General features: G+C 47.4%; 1 protein-coding gene across 1 annotated transcript; it reads right to left on the reverse strand.

The window, feature by feature from the left end:
- Positions 1 to 800: 800 nt before the first annotated feature.
- On the reverse strand, positions 801 to 25,435 carry ALOX5AP (arachidonate 5-lipoxygenase activating protein; the record flags this gene model as incomplete). The annotated part of the gene is made up of 5 exons (XM_079721980.1): positions 25,357 to 25,435; positions 19,281 to 19,380; positions 10,524 to 10,594; positions 6,433 to 6,514; positions 801 to 963 (listed from the first exon to the last, which is right to left on the reverse strand). The coding sequence occupies exons 1-5, from the start codon at positions 25,424 to 25,426 to the stop codon at positions 801 to 803; spliced, it is 486 nt and encodes a 161-aa protein (XP_079578106.1). The 5' UTR covers positions 25,427 to 25,435.
- Between the last annotated feature and the right edge of the window lie 681 nt (positions 25,436 to 26,116).

Raw genomic sequence — 26,116 nt, forward strand, 5'->3', positions numbered from 1 at the left:
ATTTTAATAAGAATAAGCCCCTGAGCCAGTATGCAATCGAGTGCAGTGCTTTCTAGTAATTTCATTTATACAACAACTCCACAAGCTGTTTCTCTCTCCATATTCAGATAACCCTCGCCTCTAGGGTGACCAGAAAAATGATATTTTAATAATGTGCCACATCTGGTTGACACGTGCATAGGGTGCTATGCTGGGGGTCAGGGGCAACACTAGACCAACCTGGAAAAGGCAGCCTTCAGTTGTGTCCTGTCTCTTTCTTTGTTTAGTGGTATTTTTTGCCACTTAAATATTTTCAAATAATACATGAAAATATAAATAAGAGATTAACACTTACTCCAAATCTCTTCACCCAGAGATAATCACACTTGACCACTGGTGACCTTCCAGGTGTGTGTGTGTGTGTGTGTGTGTGTGTGAAGACAGCGTATTTTTTATCATCATCATTAAGGTCAAGGAAAACAAAGCAGTTATTCAACTGTAGCAATTTACCCACGTAAAACTCAACCACCAGCCTCACATATGTGTCTGCATTTTATTTTAGGAAAACATAAATCGGGTCACAAAACATCTTCGGAAAGCAGGATAAGTAAGAAACACACAGACGGGATCTGAAGAGCAAATCTGGTGCCACCATCATGTTCCGGGGCGGAGCTGACATGAAGATATTCTCTTCCAGGAAAAGTGAGGTTCACTCAAGCTGCAAAGCCCAGGGGGTCATCAGATTTACAGCATCGTTTAAAGGGTTGAGTTATGATGGCTTCTAGGTATTAATTAGCTGAGCACACCCACCCGGAATTCAGTTAGGGGATGAGAAGGAGGGGGGAGATGGTGGTGGTGACTGTCTTGATGTAGTTTTCAAAGTCACTTCCGAAAAAGAGGATGAGGAAATAGTTGACTATCCCAGCCAGGGACATGAGGAACAGGAAGAGGATGATGCGTTTCCCAAATATGTAGCCAGGTGTGCTGGAAAAAAAGGAAAGAGAAAACTGTAGAAGCAGCACAAATGATACCAATTTAACAAAAAATGTTATCACTTTGAGATACAGGGGGTTTAAATTACAGCTCCTTTTACTCTAGAATGCTCCATTTACTTCATATGAAGGATGGAAGTGTCTTAGCTACTATTAGTCATTGAATCTATTTCAAAACCAAGCTAAAGGAGCCTCAAACCCATCACCATTAGGGCTCTTCTCTCCGGCTTCTCTGTGCCATCGGAATGCCAGCTCCTGGATGGCATGAAGGTAGTGGCTTCTGCTGGTCAGAGGGGTTCTGACCAGGGACTGGGAACCCATGGGCTGCCTAAGAGGAGCTGTGCTGGCCAGTGTGTGGAATGCAGAACTTTCAGTGTCTCTATGTGAGAAGGATGGTTTCAATGAGCCAAGAAGGCTGGTGGAATCTAAGAGGTGCTTTGGCCTCTGAGGGCTCCATCTAGTCTCCTGAGGCTGCCTGGGAAAAACTCACGCTCACACTAATGAGGGCCGACCCCCAGCGCTGGAAGGCAAGCCCTTACAATCTAAGTGAATCTGGGGAGGGATACTTTTCCTCGCCTTCTCTCAGAGGCTCGAAATCCTAAGCCGCTTAGACAGAGCATCAGCTGGGGTCAGGAGGCGTCTGCCCAGTGACATGTGACCACCTAGCTGTGCACAGGGGCTGCCCTGGCTTCCTCTCTCCCCTGCAGCCTCCTCCTATGACGGCTGTGGCTGGTCCATCTGTGCAGCACTGGCATGTTTGGAAAGTCCAGCCAAGTGAGCTCTAAGGCTGTTAGTAAAGACCCCGGTGAGGGGCCCCTGTGGCAATCGGGAGTGCTCCCCGAGATCAGCTAGCTCAGCTAAACAGATGCCTTAATGCTGCTTGGCCCTTGTTTGCTACAGTCAGAGAGCAGAATGTGGCGTCCATAGGTTCGACGTTAGAAATTTTATCTTTTTGAAAGGGACCCCCAAGGTTCATAAGGCAACTCCTGATATTCCTGTGTCAAGAATTTGAAAATCATTCCACAGTTGAGTATGAACATCCTCGTTGCCCACAGTGTCCCGTGGACCAGCAGCACGGAAACTTGTTGGAAATGCAGAATCCCAGGTCCCTCCCCAGATCCACTGGGTCAGAGTCTGTGCCACTGACAAGCTCCCTCTGTGACTCCTGGGCCCAGTAAAGTCTGAGAGGCACTGCCAGCTCCTTAGCCGGCTGTGTTCCTCTCTCCTTGGTTTCCTGTTCACAGTCCTGCTCATGAAGTGACACATTCTAGCTCTTTGTTGGGGAAAAAAAAGTTTGGTCCCAAAAGAGAGTGTCATGAGCTGAATTGTATCCCCTGCATTCATGTGTTGAAGTTCCTAAACCCCAGTACTGCAGAATGACTATTTAGAAAGAGGGTCTTTAAAGAGGGGTAATTAAGATCAAATGAGGTCACTGGGGTGGACCCTAACTCACCATAACTGGTGTTCTTATAAAAAGAGGTGAGGACATGGACATGCACAGAGGGAAGACCACTGAAGACAAAGGGAGAAGACGGCCGTCTGCAAGCCAAGGAGAGAGACCTCAGAGGAAACCAACGCTCCTGACATCTTCGTCTTGGACTTCCAGCCTCCAGAACTGTGAGAAAATGCATTTCTGTTGTTTAAGCCCCCCAGTCTGTGGCACTTTGTTATGGTGGTCCTCAAAGACAAATACAGAGAATTGCCTGCTAATGCTGATAAGGAATTGAAAAGAAAGCAAAGGAGTCTATTTTTCAGCCAGAGAATAGAGGCTTCTGAGAAATTAAATTGTTAAAAGTCAAATATTGTAGTGACTCAGATTTATCACATGAATGAGGCCACCATATGCTCATTACAGAAACAAGGAAAAGTGATTTGTGAAGCTATTTCAGAACGTGCTCAAGATAAATCTGTGGTGAAGGATGAAACAGGAGTACCTCCTGATGAAACAGTGGTGTTCTTGATTTGGGTAGGATATTTCTAAGGATTCGAGGCATATCTCCCCTAAGGAGATGGGTCTATGGTGCTGTAACTCTTCCCAGACAAGAACTCAGCACGTTGCCATGTGCAGGGCTAAGTGTGAACAGGGGGGTCCCCAGCTCCGGCCTTTCATTCACTGCATTTTTAAGTCTCAAGCTTGGAGATAGGCTTTTGAAAACTGTGTCCATTATCATTTCTGTAAGCTCAATATTTGGGGTTCTGCACGGTGCCCCTGACTCTGGGAGGTTGCCAGGTCTCTGCCATGCTTACTGTTATCACCTCACAACTGACACAGTACCTGCTCAGAGCAGGTGGTCAGTAAAGGTCCTGAATGATGCTGAGTGAACGAGGGGGGCGTGGGCAATGAGGAGAAGGTGGGCTTGGGTAACCCGAATTCACAGGCCTCGAGTCGCAGCCAATCTTTGCCCAAACCAGCTCTGAGCTGAGAACTTCAAATTGCAAAGAGGAATTTAGTGGGAGCTCCAACAGGGAACAGGGCTCTGAGGGACAAACAGATAGAGCAGCCTAGATGCAAGGCGGGTGATAAAAGGCAGAGAGTCTTGTAACATCACGCCAACTGCCATTGAGTTTGGGCCCAGATAGTAGCTCAGAATGAAAGGGGAAGAAACTAAAATTCATCCTACACTGCAGTGTCGTTAAGGATGCTACTGATGACCTAATCAGGACAGAGAGAAAGGGGTCACCATGTCAGGAGAAGGACTGAGAATAAGAGCCATAACTTCTAGGAGTAAAGGAGGGAGATGTAAAATCCTTGCAGGGCAGCTTGAAGCCGAAAGGCGAAGCTTTGGTGAGGGAGATACCTCAAGGAGTGACTTAGCTACCCACTGGACCAAAAATGACACTGGAACTTCTGCAGGGAGCAGACCCAAGAGATGATCTAGAGCCCAAGGGAGAAAGTTCTGGGGAAGGAGCTCACTGAGCAGTAACCTCCATGTGTTGGTGAGGCCAAGAACTAAAGCAGGTCCGGAGGGCATTCAGGCATCTGCAGAGTCCAAGGGTGACACAGCCCAGGGACAGAAGGTGGGGGAAGGAGAGGAGTCTACAACAGAAGAGGGATTAGCAAGTAGTTTCTAGAAGGCAGAATTAAAAACCCCCTTGACCTGGGGACTTCCCTGGCGGCCCAGTGGTTAAGACTCTGCGCTCCCAATGCAGGGGGCATGGGTTCGATCGCTGGTCAGGAAACTAAGATCCGGCATGCCCCATGGCACAGAAAAAAAAAAAATCCCCTTGACATGACCACAGAGGCCCTCAGGCTCACAGCTACCTCAGGCTATATTTTGGTCTAAATTAGGATCAGACAGTTCATCTAGTGTATATCATTTCTGCTGATGACAACTGCCCAGAACACTGTGTTGAGAAAGTATTGTGAGGCCATGCTTGGTCTCGGCGGGAAGGAGCACCATGATGATTAGCAATGCATATGCAGGGGTGGTGAGAAGGGTCCAGAACTGGCACAGACCGTGGGCTAAGCAACGATGGGATCTTCTTCCTACCACCTAATGGGGGAGACCAGGGAGGGATTTAAGAGCATAGGCCTCATTTCAATGAGGTCCAGAGACGTGTCCTTTTTTTTTTTTTTTCATTTTTTTTGATGTTGGGGGTAGGAGTTTATTAATTTATTTTTTTTTGCTGTGTTGGGTCTTCGTTTCTGTGTGAGGGCTTTCTCTAGTTGTGGCAAGCAGGGGCCACTCTTCATCGCGGTGCGCGGGCCTCTATTGCGGCCTTTCTTGTCGCGGAGCACAGGCTCCAGACGCGCAGGCTCAGTAGTTGTGGCTCACGGGCCGAGCCGCTCTGCGGCATGTGGGATCCTCCCAGATCAGGGCTCGAACCCGTGTCCCCTGCATCAGCAGGCAGGTTCTCAACCACTGCGCCACCAGGGAAGCCCCCATTTTTAAATCTATATCCTGTTGTTTATTCTTGTTCATTCCCTAGTAGTGACTACCTTTGAAATGAAAAGAGCCTGTGGGTAAATGGACATATTTCGTCATGTCCCACAGAGTGTCTTGGAATTAAAGCAACTTTAAGGGAATTCCCTGCTGGTCCAGTGGTTAGGACTCTGTGCTTTCACTGCCATGGCCCCGGGTTCAATCCCTGGTCGGGGAACTAAGATCCCGCAAGCCATGCGGCGTGGCCAAAAAAATTTAAAAATTAAAGCAACTTTAAGATCTCAGGCAGGTGGTGACGGATACAGAGGAGACCAGTGACGGGGCTGAATTCCTGGGACTTTGGGGGAGGAAGATGGGACTTTGGGAGAGCCAGCCGGGAGAGCAGGGCCCCTCATTTCACTGATAGTTACTCTGCTGCCTTCGACTCTGGACAACAGGTAAACCTCTGGGGAAGGGCAGAATAGAGGTTTTCCAGGATAAAGAAGGATAAAGAATATCACTGAGGACAGCGTTGATAAGGATGTGAGAGGTAATGGAGTTGTGGGTTTAGAGGATAAATAAAAACGTCGCTAGAGAGGAATGAGGGGGAGGTGATCTTGGAGGAGACTCGCTGGGGCACCAGCATTCCTCTCCGGCTGCAGCTGACCATCCAACCACCCGAAATCACTCAGCTTCGCAGGCCCCCGGGTTCCCCAGAAGCAGTGTTTTCACCTGGTGACCTTCTGGGATGGCACTGCCTTCATCACCGCCGAAGGAGGCTCTCTGAACGGAGAGTCCCTTATCCACTAGAGGGGGCGCTATTGTGAGAGACAGAGAGAAGTGAAGCCACACAAGGGAGAGACATGGAGCGGGAGGCTGGGGTCAGCATGTGGGCGGAGCTCCCAGAGCATCTTCCCGGCCTTCAGAGCCCATCAGGAATTCTGATCACTCAGGAACTGGTGGAAATTGTAACTCAAACATTTCTTCTTCAAGTATTATCATTCATTTTACTAAAATCCAGCCTTCCCAACCCAGGTCTAGGGAAAGTACAGTTGCCGCTTTGGGCGACGTCTGTAAGCAGCGCAGGGGTGACTCTATCCACTGGCTCCGTCTGATGCCTGCTAGCGCATCTAACTGTCTCAACATTCTTTCTGCGGGTCCCCGGATGATCTGTTACTCAAGAGAGCTCCTCACAAGGTGCAAGCTTTCATTCTCGTTTCTCTAGGCAAACAATGAAATGTTTCACTCACTGGAGGCTTTGGGAAGCCAGACAGAGACCGTCATTCAAGCCCCAGACTCTGCAGGGTGGGAGTAGAGGGTGTGGGGTTGCAAAGAATGCGTTAAAGCATCCTTTGTGAGCCCAGCACCGAGTGGAGGAATTTTTAAATGGGAAAACTAGTCAAGGGCCCCAGCTGTATTTCAGAACCAGCAAAGCTCAGGGAGAAAAGGACGAGGGACCCTAGTCGACCTCTGCCCTCCCACCCTGAGTGGTCCCACAGGGCCTTAAATGGTAGACAGAATACCGTTGTGAATGATCACTCTTCCAGCTGGAAAAGTACGACTTCCTGCACGGTTCTTAAACAGTCCCAGTGGCCTACCTCTGCGTTCTCTCCCCCAGGTAGCCAACAAAGTACTTTTGCCTCACAAACAGGTACATCAGTCCGGCGAAAGCTGCAGGAACTAAGTGGAGAAAGGAAAACACCTCGCGTTAGTGTCGCTGACCCCAAAGCATGCTAAGTTAACCCAATATTAATACAGTCATTATGCAATCAATGTTGGTCACAAAATTGAGCAGAGGCCTCAGCTTCTGCCAGTCGGGGCCCATGTGAAGTTCAGCAAAGAGCCTGCAGCTGGAAGAAACCTGAGGTCTTTAATAATAGTCATGTTGTGAAGTAAGTCAGAAACAGAAAAACAAATACCGCATGCTAACACATATATATGGGATCTAAAAAAAAAAATGGTTCTGAAGAACCTAGGGGCAGGACAGGAATAAAGATGCAGATGTAGAGAATGGACTTGAGGACATGGGGAGGGGGAAGGGTAAGCTGGGACGAAGTGAGAGAGTGGCATGGACATATATTCACTACCAAATGTAAAATAGATAGCTAGTGGGAAGCAGCCGCATAGCACAGGGAGATCAGCTCGGTGCTTTGTGACCACCTAGAGGGGTGGTATAGAGAGGGTGGGAGGGAGATGCAAGAGGGAGGAGATATGGGGACATATGTATATGTATAGCTGATTCACTTTGTTATAAAGCAGAAACTAACACACCATTGTAAAGCAATTATACTCCAATAAAGATGTTAAAAAAAAACTCAACAGAAAAAATAAAACGAAACAATCTAATTAGAAATTTAACAAAAGACATGAAAGATATTTCAGCAAAGGGGGTGTACAAATGGCAAAAAAAAAAAGCACATGAAGATTACTCTCATTAGACATTATAAGGAAGCACAAATTAAAACTATAATGAGACATCACTACACGCCTATCAGAATGGCTAACAAAAAATAACGATAACACCAAACACTGATGAGGATACATATTGCTGGTGGGAATGTGAAATGTTACAGTCTGGTAAAGACTTCAAGAATTTCCTACAAAACTAAACATGGAATTACCATATGGTACAGCAACTGTACACTTGGGCATTTATCTCAGAGAAATAAAAAATTATGTTCACATAAAAAAAATAATAATAATAGTCATGTTACCCTGTATTGGCATCACGGTGTAGTTTACAAAGTCTTTTCAAACCCTTCATCTAATTTGAATCCTTTTCACATGACGGATATAATCTTTTCTATTTCCAGATGTGGAAACATGGGCTCCATTGGCCAAGGGGCTTGTGTAAGACTGTCAGCTTGTAAATGTGTGTATGTGTGTGTGTGTGTGTGTGTGTGTGTTTGGGAGGAGAGCTGGACTTGAACCCAGAGCCCTGCTCTGAAGCTGGTTCTCTTCAAAGTACACCCTTCACCTGTGGGCCTCCAGGAATTGCGATGCGCAACCTTTTCTGAACAACTGTTACAGTTCAGGAAAGATCTCTGGGGAAAGAAATGCCCTTTGCATTCCAGCCAAATAACCCCATGGAGTCCTGAACACTTGGAGCTGAGAGTTAGGAAACCCAGCCCCACCAGGACTATTACGACCTGGAGCTAATGCTTAACTCATTCCACATCTGGACAAAGGGCTGATTCCAGCTTTCCTACCTATCAGGAATTAATATGCGGGTGAAACAGAAGTATGGGTATAAAAGCTCTGTGAAAACCCCCCAGCGTTATTCAAATACCAAATTAAGTGCATTAACCGAGCACTTTTTATGTGTCACCTACTGCCCGAGGCATACCGGGTACTCTGGTCTCCGATCCTCTCTTCTCTGAAGGTCACAAAATTGTCACAATTCACAATTTGCCTTGGACAAAGTCTTTCCTGGTTGGTCCCTTCCGGGTGGCTATGCTCTAACTTACCAGCCCATCTCTCTTCCACTGGGAGCTAAGGTGAACATGACCTAAAAGAAATCAGGGTGCCAAGTGGCTGAACTCATCACCCATATGCAGGGAATGGCGCCCACCTCTGGTGTGGACCTGGGCTGCTTGGAACACCAGGAGAGGTGTCGTGGATTCAAATCCAGAGTCTAAAATTCTCAGGTTTGAGCAAGTTCTCCTGGGGTCTGGGTTCCTGCTCTGTAAAGTGATGGGTTTGGGCTGGGGCTCCTTTCACCTAAAAAATTCTACAATCTACCATATTCATAGGAAGTGATGATTATTGAACAGGGGTGACTGACACTTCTGTCTCCCAGCAATGCCAACACTTGTTTTGGCAGAAAATGCATATTTCCAGGACCCTGAAACCCCTTCCAACTCCCTTTGTATTTAACTAACTAGAACAACTCCAGATTCACCTGTATCAAGTATCGTCTAAGGCATAAAAGGAATCATCGGGCTTCCCTAGTGGCGCAGTGGTTGAGAGTCCGCCTGCCGATGCAGGGGACACGGGTTCGTGCCCCGGTCCGGGAAGATCCCACATGCCGCGGAGCGGCTGGGCCCGTGAGCCATGGCCACTGAACCTGCGCGTCCGGAGCCTGTGCTCCGCAACGGGAGAGGCCACAACAGTGAGAGGCCCGCGTACCGCAAAAAAAAAAAAAAAAAAGGAATCATCACTCCTACTCTAAGTGTAGTTTGACTTGATTTTTCAAGTGATGCCAGACATGTTTCTTGTTAAACTGAGGACAGAAAGTGGGAAATAAAGAGTGAGCTTACTGACAGCCTTACAGCGCACATGATATTCCTGAAGTGGTTTCTGCTACCATCCCTCACCTCTCTTCTCTCTCACTGCACCTTATTCTTTTCCTTCATGGCATGTCTCACTCTTGGCAAAAATTTATCCATTCATTTATTTTCTATGGTCCATCTTGCCAACTGCTGTGTGCTTCACCACCATCTCTGTTTTATGTATCGCTGTGTATCCAGGGACAGGGCTTGGCACATAGTAGGTGTTCAATGTATATTTTTATGGAAATAAATAAAGAGGATACTTGTGAAAAATCCAGGATTTAGCCTGAAAGACCTGGGCTCCCATCCTGGCTCTGTTATTCACCAGCTGAGCAACCTTGAAAAAGTCACTTTATGTCCCTGAACCAAAGGGTCCTCAAAGGTAACAGGGGGAAATAATATCCACTTTACCTACTTTATAGAATGAGTGAAGGCCAGAGGACACTAGTGGCCTTTTCTCACGCACCGCTGGGCCACAGCATGGAAGCCGGCCAGGTCATGCTGAGCCTTCACCAGACACAGTGCCAGTCTCCAAAGGGGACCAAAAATACCACAGAGGGACTCCCCTGGCGGTCCAGTGGTTAAGACTCTGTGCTTACGGGCCTCCCTGGTGGTGCAGTGGTTGAGAGTCCGCCTGCCGATGCAGGGGATACGGGTTCGTGTCCCGGTCTGGGAGGATCCCATATGCCGCGGAGCGGCTGGGCCCGTGAGCCATGGCCGCTGAGCCTGCGCATCCGGAGCCTGTGCTCCGCAACGGGAGAGGCCACAACAGTGAGAGGCCCGCGTACCGCAAAAAAAAAAAAAAAAAAAAAAAAAAAAAAAAAAAAAAAAAAAAAAAGACTCTGTGCTTCCAATGAAGGGGGCGCGGGTTCGATCCCTGGTCCGGGAATTAGGATTCCACATGCCGCGTGGCACGGCCCAAAAAAAAAAAACAACCCACCACTCGGGTTTCCATTTAATTTTAAATCAACTCTGGGTGTCAACTTGCTGAAATCAAGACCGTGGGCTGCTAAGAACCGGGGAGGCTGGAGACCCGGACCGAAGAAGGACCACATGCAGAAGCCCATTAGCAGGACTGCCAAGTGACAGCTGGCCCAGAATAGACCCCTCGGGCGCTCTCATTTAGGATGCCCTCGTACCTGAGCTAACACTGCTTAAGGATTCTGAGTCACATTTAGCCTTAAACCACCCTTGTCAGCGCAGCCACTCTCCACCAGCCACCAGGGGGCCAGCATTAGCGATGCATTACCGCAGGGCTCCGCGCGGGCACCCCGCCCACTGAAACATGGCCTCCGGAGGGTCTTGCCTCTCCAGGGCTTCATGGATTGGAGCTGGAGGGCAGGCAAAGCCTGCACTCGAAGCTCCGGGTGATGCATCATGTTTCAGAAAGAGAACACACAAGGAGAAGCCTGGGTTACCTTGGCTGCAGAGGAGCCCGGCGCTCCAGAGCATGACAAGGAAGGTGGGGTACGCATCGACACAGTTCTGGCTGTAGAATAAATACACAAGGGGAAACATGAGAAGACATGTTACTGCAGTGCAGTCTGAAAATTACCTGAAACCCCGAATTAATAATCACTGTAGCACACAGCACAAACCCCATTCATAATTCCACTGACCTTTACCTGATAAGACGTCAGAAACAGACAGTGGTGTGTGTAAAGCGGACACGTGTTCGGAATCCATCCGCTCCCTTCCTCGGTGAAGCCGACTGGAGACCCACTTTCTTGATGGATTCGCCTTGGCAGGATTCCTGTTCCCAGTTACGCCAAAGCGCTTCTTGGAATTGAAAAGTGAGCGCTGCGGACAGCAGGGCTGGGCGGCAGTCAGGGTCGGGGCAGCAGGGAAGAGGGACCCGACTAAGAAACCTTCAGGTCAGACACACAAGTCAGCCCAGACACGCGGGCCAGGCTGAGGAAGGCAAGGCGAGCCTCAAGCATTAGAGGGACCGGGGTCGGTTCAGCAAAGCTGGTGCTCCCGGCGTTATCTTGCTGCTGGAGCAATGGCTTTGTGCAGGGCTCAGTCCTCACCCTCGTGTTGGTGTCTTACACCCTTGGTCTCCTTTAAACTCAGGCAATCCTGTGAGCACACATGGTGACTGCATGCGTTTCCTGTGGCTGCTGGGACAACTAGCCACAAGCTCAGTGGCTTAAAACAAGACACATTGATTATCTGGAGGTCAGAAGTCTGAAATCGGTCTCATTGGACCAAAATGAAGGTGTCCGCATGGCTGCATTCCTTTTGGAGATGCATCGCTTCTGCTTCCTTGCTTTTCCCAGCTTCTAGAGATGGCCTGCATTCCTTGGCTTGTGGACCCTTCCAACCTCAAAACCAGCAATGTCTGATCATGTCTTCTTTGCAACACCAACTCTTCTGCCTCCTTCTTCCACATTTGAAGGACCCTTGTGATTACATTGGGTCCCACCCAGATAATCCAGAATAATCTCTTAAATTGAACTTCAATTCAGCTGGTTAGCAACCTTGATTCCTCCTTGCCATGTAATATAACCCATTCACATGTTCCCGAGATTAGGATGTGAACACCTTTGGGGGTCATTATTCGGCCTACCACAATTAGTCTCATGTTTCAGATGAGAAACTGAATCTTGGAGAAGTTGAATAACTTGCCCAGGGTCACCCAGCTACAGAGTAGCAAAGCCAGGATTCACAGCCTGGTCAGTACGACTCTAAAACCAGGTGTGTTACCTCTTCGACTCTACAGGCACACCTCAGAAATAGTGTGGGTTCAGTTCCACACCACCACGATGAAGCAAATACCGGATAAAGCAAGTCACAGGAATGTTTTTGTTTCCCAGTACACATAAAAGTGATGTTTATGCTATACTGTAGTCCAATATATGTGCAATAGCATTATGTCTAAAAAACAAGGTACATACCTTAATTTAAAAATGTTATTGCTAAAAAATGGTAACCATCATGTGACAATGCAGGGCTGCTGCAAACCTTCAATTTGTAAAAAAAAACAAAAAACAAAAAACCCACAGTATTTGTGAAGCACAATAAAAAGAGGTATGCCTGCACTAAAGCAAACAGCAAGTGTTCTCTTGAGTTTACAGCCTAGATCAGAACAATCAATATGCACGTCCATGGAAACACAACGCAAGAAGACTCAAAAGAGGAGGGGCAATGCAATAGAGCGGGAAGGATTTGGTGACTAGGATTTCGTCCCCCACCTGACATTAACCTGCTGTTTGTCACTGGCAAAGCAATCTCTCTGGACTTAGTTTCCTTACCAGTAAAACTAAGAGACTAATACAGAATAACTCTGAGATCCACTTAAGCTCTAAGAGTCGATGGTCTAATGTACTGGTTCTCAAGGTGTGGCCCCTGGATCAGCAACGTCAGAATCACCACAGAACTTGTTGGAAATGCAAATGTTAATGCCTTCCTTGGACCTAAGGAATTAAAAACTCTGAGGGCGGACCCAGCAAGAGTTTTAACAGCCCTCCAGGTGATTCTGATACATACTCAAGTTTGAGAACCACTGGTCTAAGGTAATTCGAACTGTATAGGTAAAAGCAAAGATGCAATTTTCAAATTACATTTGGCCTTTTATCCAAATTCCTTCTTTGGATTCTTCATCTGGATCCTTCCTGATCTGTTTCTCATAAAGTTCCCTAAAAATCAGCCTTGAAGCCTCGTTCAAACCGATAGGATCTCATGATTCAGTTGGTACCACTGAGAACCCTGGAATGACCAGCCTTTGGGCTGTCCCCTGCAGAGAACCCAGAGGTTGGGTCACAGGGGCCTTCAGACCTTTCTAATGGTCAAAAAATCCTTTACCGGAGAAGTTAACAAATGGAAAAGGTAAGAAACCGATGTACCCTGTCCTGGATAGACACAGGAGAGCCAGAAGAGCCCAGATGACACTGCTGGGGCCTCTGGATACCCAGGATTTCCAATGATCTATGGACACAGTAAGAACTCCGAAGGGCGGGAGTCCCTTACAAATCTGCCATTTGGGGTGAAGCACTTAGTGAGTAAACAAGCCCGAAAGTGATAACTGTAGCAGCCGCAAAGCAAATGCATCACGTCTATTCTTACACCTCATTAGAGACACAAAACTGCAGACTCAGGACTGAGAAAAGATCCATCTCCCAGTTTCAGAAAACTAGAGAGAAAATTCCTTTATTTAGTTGAATAATGTTCCATGTCTGATGGGATCTAATACCTGACGCTCCAACAGTTTGAAAATCTATTAATATCAAAGTTCTCCCCTGCTTCCTCTCATTCTCAAGCTTCTGTTTTGTCTGTTTTGAAGTTGTGATTTTGTCTGGGTGATGCAAAATTTTAAAAAATTCTTTATTGTCCAAGGGATGTGCTCATAGAGAGAAGTGTCTAGTGATGTGGCACTAGATCAGCCATTCAATCATTCCTGCCTCTTATATCAAGTCACCATGGGCCCTGGTACAACACAGTCTGCCTGGAATTGAATGAAATTCTCCCAACTCTAAGAAAATGGGCTCTTCTCTGGATTTCCAGAATACGCCCAGAGTCCTAACCTCCATTCTGGCTCAAGCCAGTCCCTCTCCCCATCCAGGACCTCTGACACATCTTCCATCCACAGCTGCGTGCACACATGCCCCGCCTCGCCAGAGGGCCGCTGCTGGGCTGAACTCAAGCAGCTTTTGTCCTTTGGTCAGTGATAGAGCTGCCTTTAGAGACCTTAGAGGTCACTCGTGTGGTCCCTAAAGTCACAAAGCCTGGGTCCCACTCGGGGCTGCCACTTTTTTTTTTTTCAGTATTAAAATGTTTAATTTTATATTGTCTTTACCACCTTTTATCTTCTTCTTTTTTTTAACATAGAGTATAATTACTTTACCATGGTGTGTTAGTTTCTGCTTTATAACAAAGTGAATCAGCTATACATATCCATATATCCCCATATCTCCTCCCTCTTGCATCTCCCTCCCACCCTCCCTATCCCACCCCCTAGGTAGTCAGTCACAAAGCACTGAGCTGATCTCCCTGTGCTATGCAGCTGCTTCCCACTAGCTATCTATTTTACATTTGGTAGTGTATATATGGACATGCCACTCTCTCACTTCGTCCCAGCTTACCCTTCCCCCTCCCCGTGTCCTCAAGTCCATTCTGTATGTCTGCATCTTTATTCCTGTCCTGCCCTTAGGCTCTTCATAACCTTTTTTTTTTTTTTTTTTTTTTTAGATTCCATGTATATGTGTTAGCATACAGTATTTGTTTTTCTCTTCCTGACTTACTTCACTCTGTATGACAGACTCTAGGTCCATCCACCTCACTACAAATAACTCCATTTCATTTCATTTTATGGCTGAGTAATATTCCTTTGTTATATGTGCCACATCTTCTTTATCCATTCATCTGTTGATGGACACTTCGGTTGCTTCCATGTCCTGGCTATTGTAAATAAAGCTGCAATGAACATGTGGTACATGACTCTTTTTGAATTATGGTTTTCTCTAGGTATATGCCCAGTAGTGGGATGCCTGTGTCATATGGTAGTTCTATTTTTAGTACTTTAAGGAACCTCCATACTGTTCTCCCTAGTGACTGTATCAATTTACGTTCCCACCAAAAATGCAAGAGTGTTCCCTTTTCTCCACACCCTCTCCAGCATTTATTGTTTGTAGATTTTTTGATGGTGGCCATTCTGACTGGTGTGAGGTGATACCTCATTGTAGTTTTGATTTGCATTTCTCTAATGATTAGTGATGCTGAGCATTCTTTCATGTGTTTGTTGGCAATCTGTATATCTTCTTTGGAGAAATGTCTATTTAGGTCTTCTGCCCATTTTTGGATTGGGTTGTTTGTTTTTTTGATATTGAACTGCATAGGCTGCTTGTAAATTTTGGAGATTAATCCTTTGTTGGTTGCTTCAAAATATAGGCAAATATTTTCTCCCATTCTGAGGGGTGTCTTTTCATCTTGTTTATGGTTTCCTTTGCTGTGCAAAAGCTTTTAACTTTCATTAGGTCTCATTTGTTTATTTTTGTTTTTATTTCCATTTCTCTAAGAGGTGGGTCAAAAAGGATCTTGCTGTGATTTATGTCATAGAGTGTTCTTCCTATGTTTTCCTTTAAGAGTTTTATAGTGTCTGGCCTTACATCTAGTTCTTTAATCCATTTTAGGTTTATTTTTGTGTATGGTGTTAGGGAGTGTTCTAATTTCATTCTTTTACATGTAGCTGTCCAGTTTTCCCAGCACCACTTATTGAAGAGGCTGTCTTTTCTCCATTATATGTTCTTGCCTCCTTTATCAAAAATAAGGTGACCATATGTGCGTGGGTTTATCTCTGGGTTTTCTATCCTGTTCCATTGATCTATATTTCTGTTTTTGTACTAGTACCATACTATCTTGATTACTGTAGCTTTGTAGTATAGTCTGAAGTCTGGGAGCCCGATTCTTCCAGCCCCATTTTTCTTTCTCAGTATTGCTTTGGCTATTCACGGTCTTTTGTGCTTCCATACAAATTGTGAAATTTTTTGTTCTAGTTCTGTGAAAAATGCCATTGGTAGTTTGATAGGGATTGCATTGAAACTGTAGATTGTTTTGGGTGGTATAGTCATTTTCACAATGTTGATTCTTCCAATCCAAGAACATGGTATATCTCTCCATCTGTTTGTATTGTCTTTAATTTCTTTCATCAGTATCTTACAGTTTTCTGCATACAGGTCTTTTGTCTCCTTAGATAGGTTTATTCCTAGGTATTTTATTCTTTTTGTTGCAATGGTAAATGGGAGCATTTCCTTCTTGTTCAGATTTTTCATCATCAGTGTATAGGAATGCAAGAGATTTCTGTGCATTAATTTTGTATCCTGCTACTTTACCAAATTCATTGATTAGCTCTAGTAGTTTTCTGGTAGTGTCTTTAGGATTCTCTATGTATAGTATCAAGTCTTCTGCAAACAGTGACGGTTTACTTCTTTGCTGATTTGGATTCCGTTTATTTCTTTTTCTTCTCTCATTGCTGTGGCTAAAACTTCCAAAACTATGTTGAATAATAGTGCTGAGAGTGGGCAACCTTTTCTTGTTCCTGATCTTAGTGGAAATGGTTTCAGTTTTTCACCACTGAGAACCATGTTGGCTGTGGGTTTGTCATATATGGCCTTTATTATGTTGAGGTAAGTTCCCTCTATGCCTACTTTCTGGAGGGTTTTTATCATAAACGGGTGTTGAATTTTGTCAAAAGCTTTTTCTGCATCTATTGAGATGATCATATGGTTTTTCTTCTTCAATTTGTTAATATGGTTTATCACATTGATTGATTTATGTATATTGAAGAATCCTGCAACCCTGGTATAAGTCCCTGCTACTTGGAAGTGAGTCCAGTGGAGGGAGAAGGGACCTCAGGGTGTCATTTACCAAACTGCATCTTGTGAAACACTAAACCTTTGATATGCTCTAGAAAACAAAAAAAGGAGGGGTGTCTGTAGTTAAATAAGACCTCCCCTTCTTGTAGAACCAAGAATCACAGTGTCTTAGTACTTTAAAGTTTCTCAAAAGTCTTGCTGTACAGAACTTATTCTTTTCTTTAACACCTGTTAACAGCCCATGAACTTGTAATCTATGGGTCACATTTTGGAAAATGACACATCTGCCGAGACCCATCTTCTCTCCACAACCTGTGCTCACCCGCACTCATGGAGAAGAATCTTAGGTCAGTTAACTGAGACTTTTCTCCAAAAATCAAACTTTGACAGCTCTGGCTGTGCTGGGAACAGGACTTTGATCTATGTTTTAGACACATGAAGACAGAGTCAAGGTCGAGATCCTTTTAACTCTCAAACCCTGACTCAGCTCTGCCCTCGAGGGAGATGGGTGGTAGAGCAGCCCACTGACCGAGGCTGAGTCTGAGCTGAAGGCCTCACCTGGCTGGGAGGTCTGTTTACCAACAGCCCCCCAATCTTGAACTCTCTGGATCACTCAACAGTCATACTTTATGCTGAAAAACATGCATCAGCCCTTTCAATCCACCAGCATCATTCATTCTTTCTGCTATCTTTCCCCTTATACAGTCTCTAAACATTTATGATCCCACACCCCATCAACCAAGAGTTTTGATCATGCAACCCTATGACGGGTGTATTTATGTACAAATTAGATACACATCCTTCTCTCAATCTGTATATTAAAATTGAGTAAAGTTCAATTTCCTATTTTTTAGATAGCAACATAAACTACATGTTCTTTTCTTCTCACACCCCTACGGCTCTTCTTGTACCCCTCTTTGGTGCTTTTGGAGGCCCCTGGAGAAGCTATCACTGGGGATGACTTTCTACCAGGCTATCACATAAGGCCCTTCCTGGTAGCTTCCTGGCTGGGGCACGCAGACCCGGGGGCTCCCGGCGTCGCCAGCAGGCGGCAGCCTCTGTGTTGATCTTCAGCACCGTCCACAACCCACCCCAGGCACACACAGGGCGCTGCCAGCTGGGCCAGGGAGGAAGCAGTCTTTGTAACGAAACCACAGCAGTGTCTGGGCAACCTTTTAATTACAGAAAATTCCCCTCCGCTCTCCCCTTCCCCCCAAAGCTCCGACCTCTCCACAGCTCTCTCTCCCCCTCCCTCTCCTGGCCCTCTCTCGGGGGGGGGTAAGTGGGAAAGTCACGTGGGTTTGGGAGCTGGGTGGCAGCACCCATGCGGTGGGGACCCCCAGGCGGCACCAATCACCCACCACTCTCCTCTAGCGCCTTCGGACGTCAGGGATGCCACCTGGAGGCTGGCAGCGGGGACCAGGCGTCAGCGAGGCGTCTTCTGAGAAGCAGCTAGTGCACTCCTGGGGGAGATGGCAGACACCAGGCGGCCTGGCCTGGCCCGGTTCTTCTTCATTTTCGGCAGGATGGAAACTTAGCTTCTCAGCCGGTACCGAGAAATTCCGCCGCATGCAGCCCTGCGCCACTTCTCCAGACGGGCCCGGCTGTGCCCCTGAGAACACGGGGCAGCCGGTGAGAATGTAGTGATCTGGGCGGGAAGAAGCTTCCCTTTCCCAACAGGTAGAATGGCATTCACGTTCTTTTGGATTCCATGTGCGGGGAGGTTCTGGCGTTACCCCTGATGGAGGACACTGTCCTTGCCCCTCTTGCACTCTTGCACGTGGGTGTGTCTGAGGGGACCTCTCCCATCTCCCCTGCGAACAGCACAGCGGGGCTGCGGGCACCGCACACACTCTCCTCCACGTCCTGTAAACGTGAACATCTAATATGGCTTAAATTGCGTCCTTACGCTTCTTCAATGGATTCTGAGAATTAACCCACCGCAGGTCCGAATCTTAAGATGGAAATCTCCCTGTAAGTAGTTCAGGAAGGGATTTCCTCGGAATCAGACTGCGCAGCAGTGCTGGGTCTGAAGGGCTGGGGCCGACGGGAGACAGAGGGGCCTCGAGAGGCTGCATTGGCTTGGGCTATTCCTGCCATTGCTTGTGTGGCCACGACTCCCACTTTGGAAGGATCTCTGGAGACATCCAAGTCACCTCCAAGCCGAGACTGAAGGCCAGCTCAGAGCTGCAGCCTCCCTTTCTCACAGGCCAATCACAGGCTCAGAGAAGCAGGTGACAGGCCGCTGGCTGAACCCTCTGTCTGAATGCTTCAGCAGAGAGGAAAATGGATGTTGGATTTGCATCCCAAATAGCACCCGCCTCCTTCACTGAGTTCTTCAGGTGTCTTCAAACAGCTTTTCATTCAGAAGTAAAGCAGGAGAGGTGGGGAAGCCATTGCATAATTCCCCCATTCTCTCCGTTCTGGTTGCTCCATGAGACCTGGCTTAGGAAACGCACTAGAGTCCCCTCCAGACCCCACCGAGGGGACCTGAGGGGCTGCAGGCAGCTGCCAGCTGGTCCTGCCTGTTGCTTCCGAAGCCGGCTGGTGAGCAATGGCTGGATTTCCCGGCAGCCCCTCTGGACTAACGCCCCAGAAAATCAGTCAACTCCACGACTGAATGACTGGCTGAGAGGTTCCCGAACAGGCGGAGCTCCAACCCGCCATCTCACAGCCCGGCTTCCTCTCTTTACACACCACCACTTGCTAAGATGAGGAAAAGTGCCCCCAAAGTCTCCCAGGTGAAGTTCAAGCTTCCCTGGGAACCCCGCCTCCCCCACCTTTGGAAGGTTGGCCCAGACAGACGTGCAGCCCTGTGCCCAGGCCCCCTCTCTGTCAGTTAGCAGTGTCAGGGTTTGGACTCACTTGGCAGTGTAGACCCGTTCGAAGGCAAGTGTCCCCGTCCTCTGGAAGCTCCACCCATTATGGGTCTTGCTTTCGTGCTCCACCTTGTGGGCAAAGAACCCTGCCAGAGGGAAAGGTTTGGATTTGGTTTATAACGGGGAACATTCACGAGCCTGGTATCCCATTATTTTACTAGAATGTTAGACGGTTCCTTAACTTGACATCTAAAGAGCCCTAAATGTCCTCCATCAAATGTAACTGAGCAAAAATCTATTCAGCAGCTACCCTCCATTAATCACTGCATTTAGTGTTGGTGACTCAATGGTGAGCAAGACACGACCCTCACTTTCAAGATCCGACAGTCGGAAGAAATAGACAACCAAGTAAAGGAATTACACTACAGAGGGACTTGTGCTAAGATCAGATTGAGTGAGAATACAGAGCCATCGAGGGTCAAAGGGGGCAACTTAATTCAGTGTTTGGGACACAGAAGGATTCCTAGAGGAAGTGATATTTAAGATAAAATCTGAAGAACAAGTGTGGCAAGCAGAGGAGACCACTCCACTCTAGTGTAATGGAACGTGCAAAGGTCCAGAGGCAAGAACCTCTGGGGGTCAGTACATCCAGCTTATTGGTGGTGGGGAATGGGAAGTGGAACCTGGTACAATTACAGATGAGACCGAAGAGGTAGGCGGTGAATTGTTCTTTCAATGACATTTCTCTATTATCACTTGCCATGTGCCAGACACTCAGCTTACGTCTGAGAACAAAACACGCAAAGAGCCTTGGCCTGAGGAGCTTACGTTCTGGCGAGGATACAAGAAGAGAAGACAGACCACACACAGTAAACAAAATGCAAAAATTAGAACGACACAGTGTGCCAAGCTGTAGACAAAAGAGAAGGCACAGCACGACAGGGGCCGCTGGGGGTGCAGACAGGGTGGCCAGAGGGAGCCCCAGGGAGAAAGCAGTAAGTGAACCAAGGCTGAAGAAGACGGTGGCTGAGAAGTGCCTGCCGGACTTGGCAGCAGGACCGTGACCTTGATGAGAGCCACGTTAAGAACTTCTGAATTTACTTCCATCTTGAGAGCAACAAGGAGTTACTGGCAGACGTAAGTTGAGGAGCGGCATCGCCAGAAAGCCACTGTGTCTTTAGCATGGTGAGTGTTTAAAGGGGCGAGACCCAGGACAGGGGAAAGACAGAAGGGAGCTGGTTAGGGTGATGCTTGTGGGATTATGAGATGCTGAGGGGACTGAATCTGCAGGCTGGATGGTGGGGATGGCGGGATAAAGGTCTCTCCCTCCCTCTCTCTCTCTCTCTCTCTCTCACCCCTCCTATTTTATTCCTTTCCTCCTATTTCAAGAGTGAGAAAGGGAAAAGGGTGATTGTCAGGGACCCACTCACAGGGTTTCTTTCCATCAACTTCCTCTTAGGCTCCTCAAAAAGACATGAAAAGGATGCCTTATCCATTGTGTACATGAATAAAAGTCTTCACGTTTTCCTTTTTGTCAAAAGTACATTCCTCTCCTAGAACTGTGCCCGTTTTGAGCAGGGCCGCAGGGCTGGCTTGTCTGAAGGCCCTCTGTTAGGCACTGGGCATATGCTCCTTTATTGGGCCTGGCACCAGCTCTGTGAAGTGGGTGGTACTGTCCCCACTTTGTAGACAAGGTCCCTACGGCTCAGGGAGGTTAAGTAACTTTCTCAGAGTCACTCCACCGGGGAGCAGGGAGGTGGGGACTCAACTCCAGCTGGGCATTCGAGGCTGTGTCACATAGAAGCTCCTACTGTCACACAGACGCTCACTTCAGGGATTCCATCGACTACACAGGGTTTAAGGATCCCACTGTCCACTCTGGACGTCCCTTCTTACCATAGAATACAGTGGAAAATTCTGATCATTGTCTTTCCAGAACCCAAGGTGACACCGCTTGCCCCTGAACATGTAAACAGAGACCGTATTAAGAGAGTCTGAGGTTATTTCTGCAGCCAACTGCGCGGCGTGGCCGTCCTTCTCCGAGTCTGCCTCTCTTCTTCCTCTCCTTGCCCAAGAGCAAACTCCTTCCTCTTTTCCAAGCCTTAGCCCTCCACCTGCAACCCTGACGCTGCTTCTGCCACCCTCTTCGGGTCTTTGTTCATCAGTGTTTGCCCCATTTCCTGAACCTTCAGTCTCTGTTTCCCTCCTAATCTTTACCTTTGAAACACACTCAGATCTTTCCTACCCTCAAAACAAAACAAAAACAGGCCTGCCTTAGTCCTGTATCCCACTAGGGTCTACCTCCCCCTCCTTCTAAGCTAAACGTGAAAGAGTTGGGCCACCTTTGTCCACTCCTCCAAACACTGACACTCCAACTCCTATTTTCCTTGACCACGTTACAGAAACGATGCGTGCAAAGACCACTCACACACTTCTCTTGGCTGGCTGCTAACGTCAGGCCAAACCAGAGAGAGAGAGACACGGAGAGAGAAGGCTGCAAACGGTGACCAAGAACTTACCACATGCTGGTCTCTGCTGGCTACTCTACCTATGTTAATGATCTCAGGCAATACCTTCAACCATCACACATAGAAGATATTAGTAACTCCATCTCTCTGTTGAGGAAACTGGTGGTCAGAGAAGGTAAATAACTTTCTCAGGATCACATAAAAAGCTCTTGAGATTTTCATTAAGTTAGTGTGAGCCAGCATCGTGATACAAAAGAACAATTCACACATCCATTATTTTAACAGAACTGGTGTCTGAATCTCGGGAACGGTTTCCCTGCATGGAAAACACCCACCTGCATCTTAGAAAGAACATGGCAAGTTGGGGAGTGGGGTAGGAGGGGGAACCCAATGACAAGGGACTCTGGAAACCAAGTCATAGGAGGAATGATACATAGAAGAAGGGATGTTACAGGTCACTTTGTAAACACAGAAGCAGCAGGCACAGTCTCAGCTTTTCCAAAGAACAGACACACCAGTGGATAGAAATTATAAGGCAGCAGATTTCAGTTCCATATAAGAGAGAACTTCCTGAGTAGTGAGCATTTGAATGAATGAATTCGAGACAAAATACACTGTTTAAAGATCTATACTTTGGAGTAGGTTTGAATCCCAGTTTCACCATTACTGGCTCTGGAACCTCCAACCAATGGTCTACCCTCTCCAAGCTCCACTTTGCTTACTTGTGAATTAAGCCAGGACATGGAAGCAACCTAAGTGTCCATTGACAGGTGAATGGATAAAGAAGATGTGGCACATATATACAATGAATATTACTCAGCCACAAAAAGAAACGAAATTGAGTTATTTGTAGTGAGGTGGATGGACCTAGAGTCTGTCATACAGAGGGAAGTAAGTCAGAAAGAGAAAAACAAATACCGTATGTTAACACATATATATGGAATCTAAAAAAAAAAAAAAGGTTCTGAGGAACCTAGGGGCAGGACAGGAATAAAGATGCAGACATAGAGAACAGACTTGAGGACATGGGGAGTGGGAAGGGTAAGCTGGGACAAAGTGAGAGAGTGGCATGGACATATATACACTCCCAAATGTAAAACAGATAGCTAGTGGGAAGCAGCCGCATCGCACAGGGAGATCAGCTCGGTGCTTTGTGACCACCTAGAGGGGTGGGATATGGAGGGTGGGTGGGAGACGCAAGAGGGAGGGGATATGGGGATATATATTTATGTATAGCTGATTCACTTGGTTATAAAGCAGAAATGAACACACCATTGGAAAGCAATTATACTCCAATAAAGATGTTAAAAAAATTTAAAAATAAAAAACAAAGCAATATAATACTATATATTTCATAGGGTGCAAGGATTAAATGAGATAATATTATGCCCAGCACCATACTTGACACAAAGCAAATTCTCAATACACTTAACAATGGGAAGGGCAAGACCAGTGCGTTGTGAGCCCTCCATCAGGGGAGTGTTCAGTAGGGGCTCTTGAGGATGCTGTAAAGAAGGTTTCTGCTGTCACCATTCAGGCCTCCGCGCACGAGGCCCGGGTCCCTCCCCTCAGCTCACCCGCTCCTCCCAGTCTAATTAGTTTGGCTTCCTATGGAAATCACTTTCTCTAAATCTGTGTTTCCCAGGTTTGCGTCATGGCAAAGCTGCTGGCACCTTGGCCAAGAAGTTGGAGGCCCTCTGGATGCTACGCATAGGAAATCCATCTCTCTACACTCCCTGGGAAACCAGGCTTTGGTAGTTCTGGTCCAGGTCCCTTGGAACGAGGTACTTTAAACTTGGTCTGCATTTCCAAACGTGCGTACTGCTGGATCAAGCTGGAAGAGGGCCACGAGTTCAAAGATCTTGATGACTAACGAGCGCCGGGGAGGCAGAGGAGGAGGTTCCACCAGGCGGGTGGGCTCTGGCCCTGCCCCTGGGGAATCGGGCTCACACAATGTACCGAGAGTGCAGAGCTCTCCAACACTGTCACAGACACGGGGACTGACCTCCTTGTCTTGGGACTAGGACAAAGTGCGCCATGCCTGGCAACAACATGTAAATAGTTCCTAAAGCTAACAGAAAGGGTATCAAATGTCATTGGGGGGCTTCCCTGGTGGCGCAGCGGTTGAGAGTCCGCCTGCCGATGCAGGGGACACGGGTTCGTGCCCCGGTCCGGGAAGATCCCACATGCCGCGGAGCAGCTGGGCCCGTGAGCCATGGCTGCTGGGCCTGTGCGTCCGGAGTCTGTGCTCCGCAACGGGAGAGGCCACAACAATGAGAGGCCCACGTACCACCAAAAAAAAAAAAAAATGTCATTGGGGGTGGAGACAGACTTTTTGCATATTTTCCGCCCTCAGTAAGGTAGACCTGTGGCTGCAACATCGAGGTTAATTAGAATTGCAGAGAGAAGTTCTGGACCTACAACTGGACCTTTGTGTTTGCCTAAAAACTCAACGGTGAAAACAGGTAGAGCTGTTACCTTCCAAGTCATTTGCATTGTTCTTGTTCCCCTGCACGGGCACACTTAACAGTTAGAAACAACAAGTCCTCACAGGGTGATCTCTGCATCACACCACGGAGCCGTGGTCTCCGCCTCAGAGGGGAGCACGGTTGATCCTAAGCCTCCGAGCGGGAGGCAAGGGCTCCTTCTGTGGCTTCAAAAGGGCAGCAGCATGTCTTCTCCCCCGAGCATGGGTGGGACAACGCTGTGAAAGGGAATTGGGGGGACTGGATGGGGAGGGACAGAGGCTGTGATGCTGGGGCCGTGCTCTCCACGCCGCTGCACGTGCACCCCAGTCATCTGTGTGCCCAGGAGGAAAAGTCTCCAGCCCAAAGCAGTAGCTGGTCCACACTTGTCTCTCCCCCACCAGGAAGCCTCTTCAGTTCATGGGACTGTGTCAGGGAGACCACTGTGCCCTGTCGTTATCTATCTGAAATGGCTGGCCGAAAGACTGCGGTTCAAACTCAGACATGTGGCCATCTGTAATCTCTCCTCCCCCCTTGCACCAAAGAAGAAGACTTAATCTCATCTGCCAAAAATAACTAGAAATCTCATCGTCCACCTCAAGTCTGCTCCGGGTTTGCTGTGCTTCTATGGAAAAGCCCAGGACCCCCTGGACAGACCAGGGCCAGCTCCTGGGGCATCTCAGGAGAGATGAAAAGAGTCTGTTCTCACAGGAGGAGACCCTCCAGCTTCCCCCGACTCAGCCTGGACCAACAGGGAGCTACCAAAAGTTTCCTTTTTCTTAGCCTACAGGTGACAGGTGAAGACAGACCAGCTGCAATTAGTATAACCCAGTGTCTGGGTGAACATATATCTGATTGTCCCTTTCCAGCCTTCCTGCCCTCCAACTGGTCTCTGGCCACAGTAATTCATAGTTAAAATGCTGATCGCAGACACTCCAGTGACGGTTTTTGTATAGCTCGCTGCCCTGGCCCTACGGACATGATTCATCATCCCCATTAACGTGAAAGGACGATTGGGAGAAGGAAAAGCCTAAATTCACGCAGAAAGGCACAAACCCCTATACATTCAAATAAAGATACAAATACAGATAAAGACAAAAGTGTACACACACACACACACACAACTGTGTAAGCCTGACTTTCAAACAACTAGAAACAAAATCTACCCTGAGGGAGGGGATTCCCTTACCGTTCTGGACCACACTGATGAGGGTGACGATGGCCAGCAGGACAATATCGCCCAGGGTTTCGTAATCCATGTTTGTTTCAGGCTCCCAGCAAGGACTGCTCAGCTCTGTGGCACCCCAGGCCCGCACTGTGCAGGAAGGGGAAGTGAGGGCCGGACTCTGCCTTTCATCATTAGAATTTCCAAATGTCCCAGCACAATTACAGGGCTTCATCTTCTTCCTTTTTTTTTTTTTTTTTAAATAGCCACCAAAGTACCCTGGCTCAGCGTGTCCTGCCAGAAGAAGCAGGGCTCGGGAGAGAGGCAGGAAGGCAAGAAAAAGTGAAGCATGTTTTTTATTTATTGAGCACCAAAAAGATCTGTGTCCAGAGTACTGTCTGTCTTTCTTTCCTTGAATTCCCAGGAAAAAAATAACTACTTGACACAGGGCAGGGTCCAGAGTAGCAGCCAAGTAATAAGCCCTGGATGAATGAATGAATGATGAGGAGGTGGACGGCTGATGCCTCTGTTTCCACAGGAAACAAGCAACAAGAGAATTAAAACTAAACCAAAGAACTTAGATAAGGAGCAGAAAGGGGGTCTCCTAGGAAAACTTCCACACAGGAAGGGCTGTTAACCACTGCAGCTGGCTTCTCTGAGGTAATTCCTGAGCTACTTCCCTGGAATCTTCGCAGCATCATAATAAGAGTCGAGAGAAGGTGTAAGAGGGAACCTGCTGACGGAGGTAGGTGGTGGCCTGGCATCTTACAGGACAGTTTTCTTC

The sequence above is a fragment of the Hyperoodon ampullatus genome, assembly GCF_949752795.1.
Source record: "Hyperoodon ampullatus genome assembly, chromosome: 16".
NCBI classification, from domain to species: Eukaryota; Metazoa; Chordata; class Mammalia; order Artiodactyla; family Ziphiidae; genus Hyperoodon; species Hyperoodon ampullatus.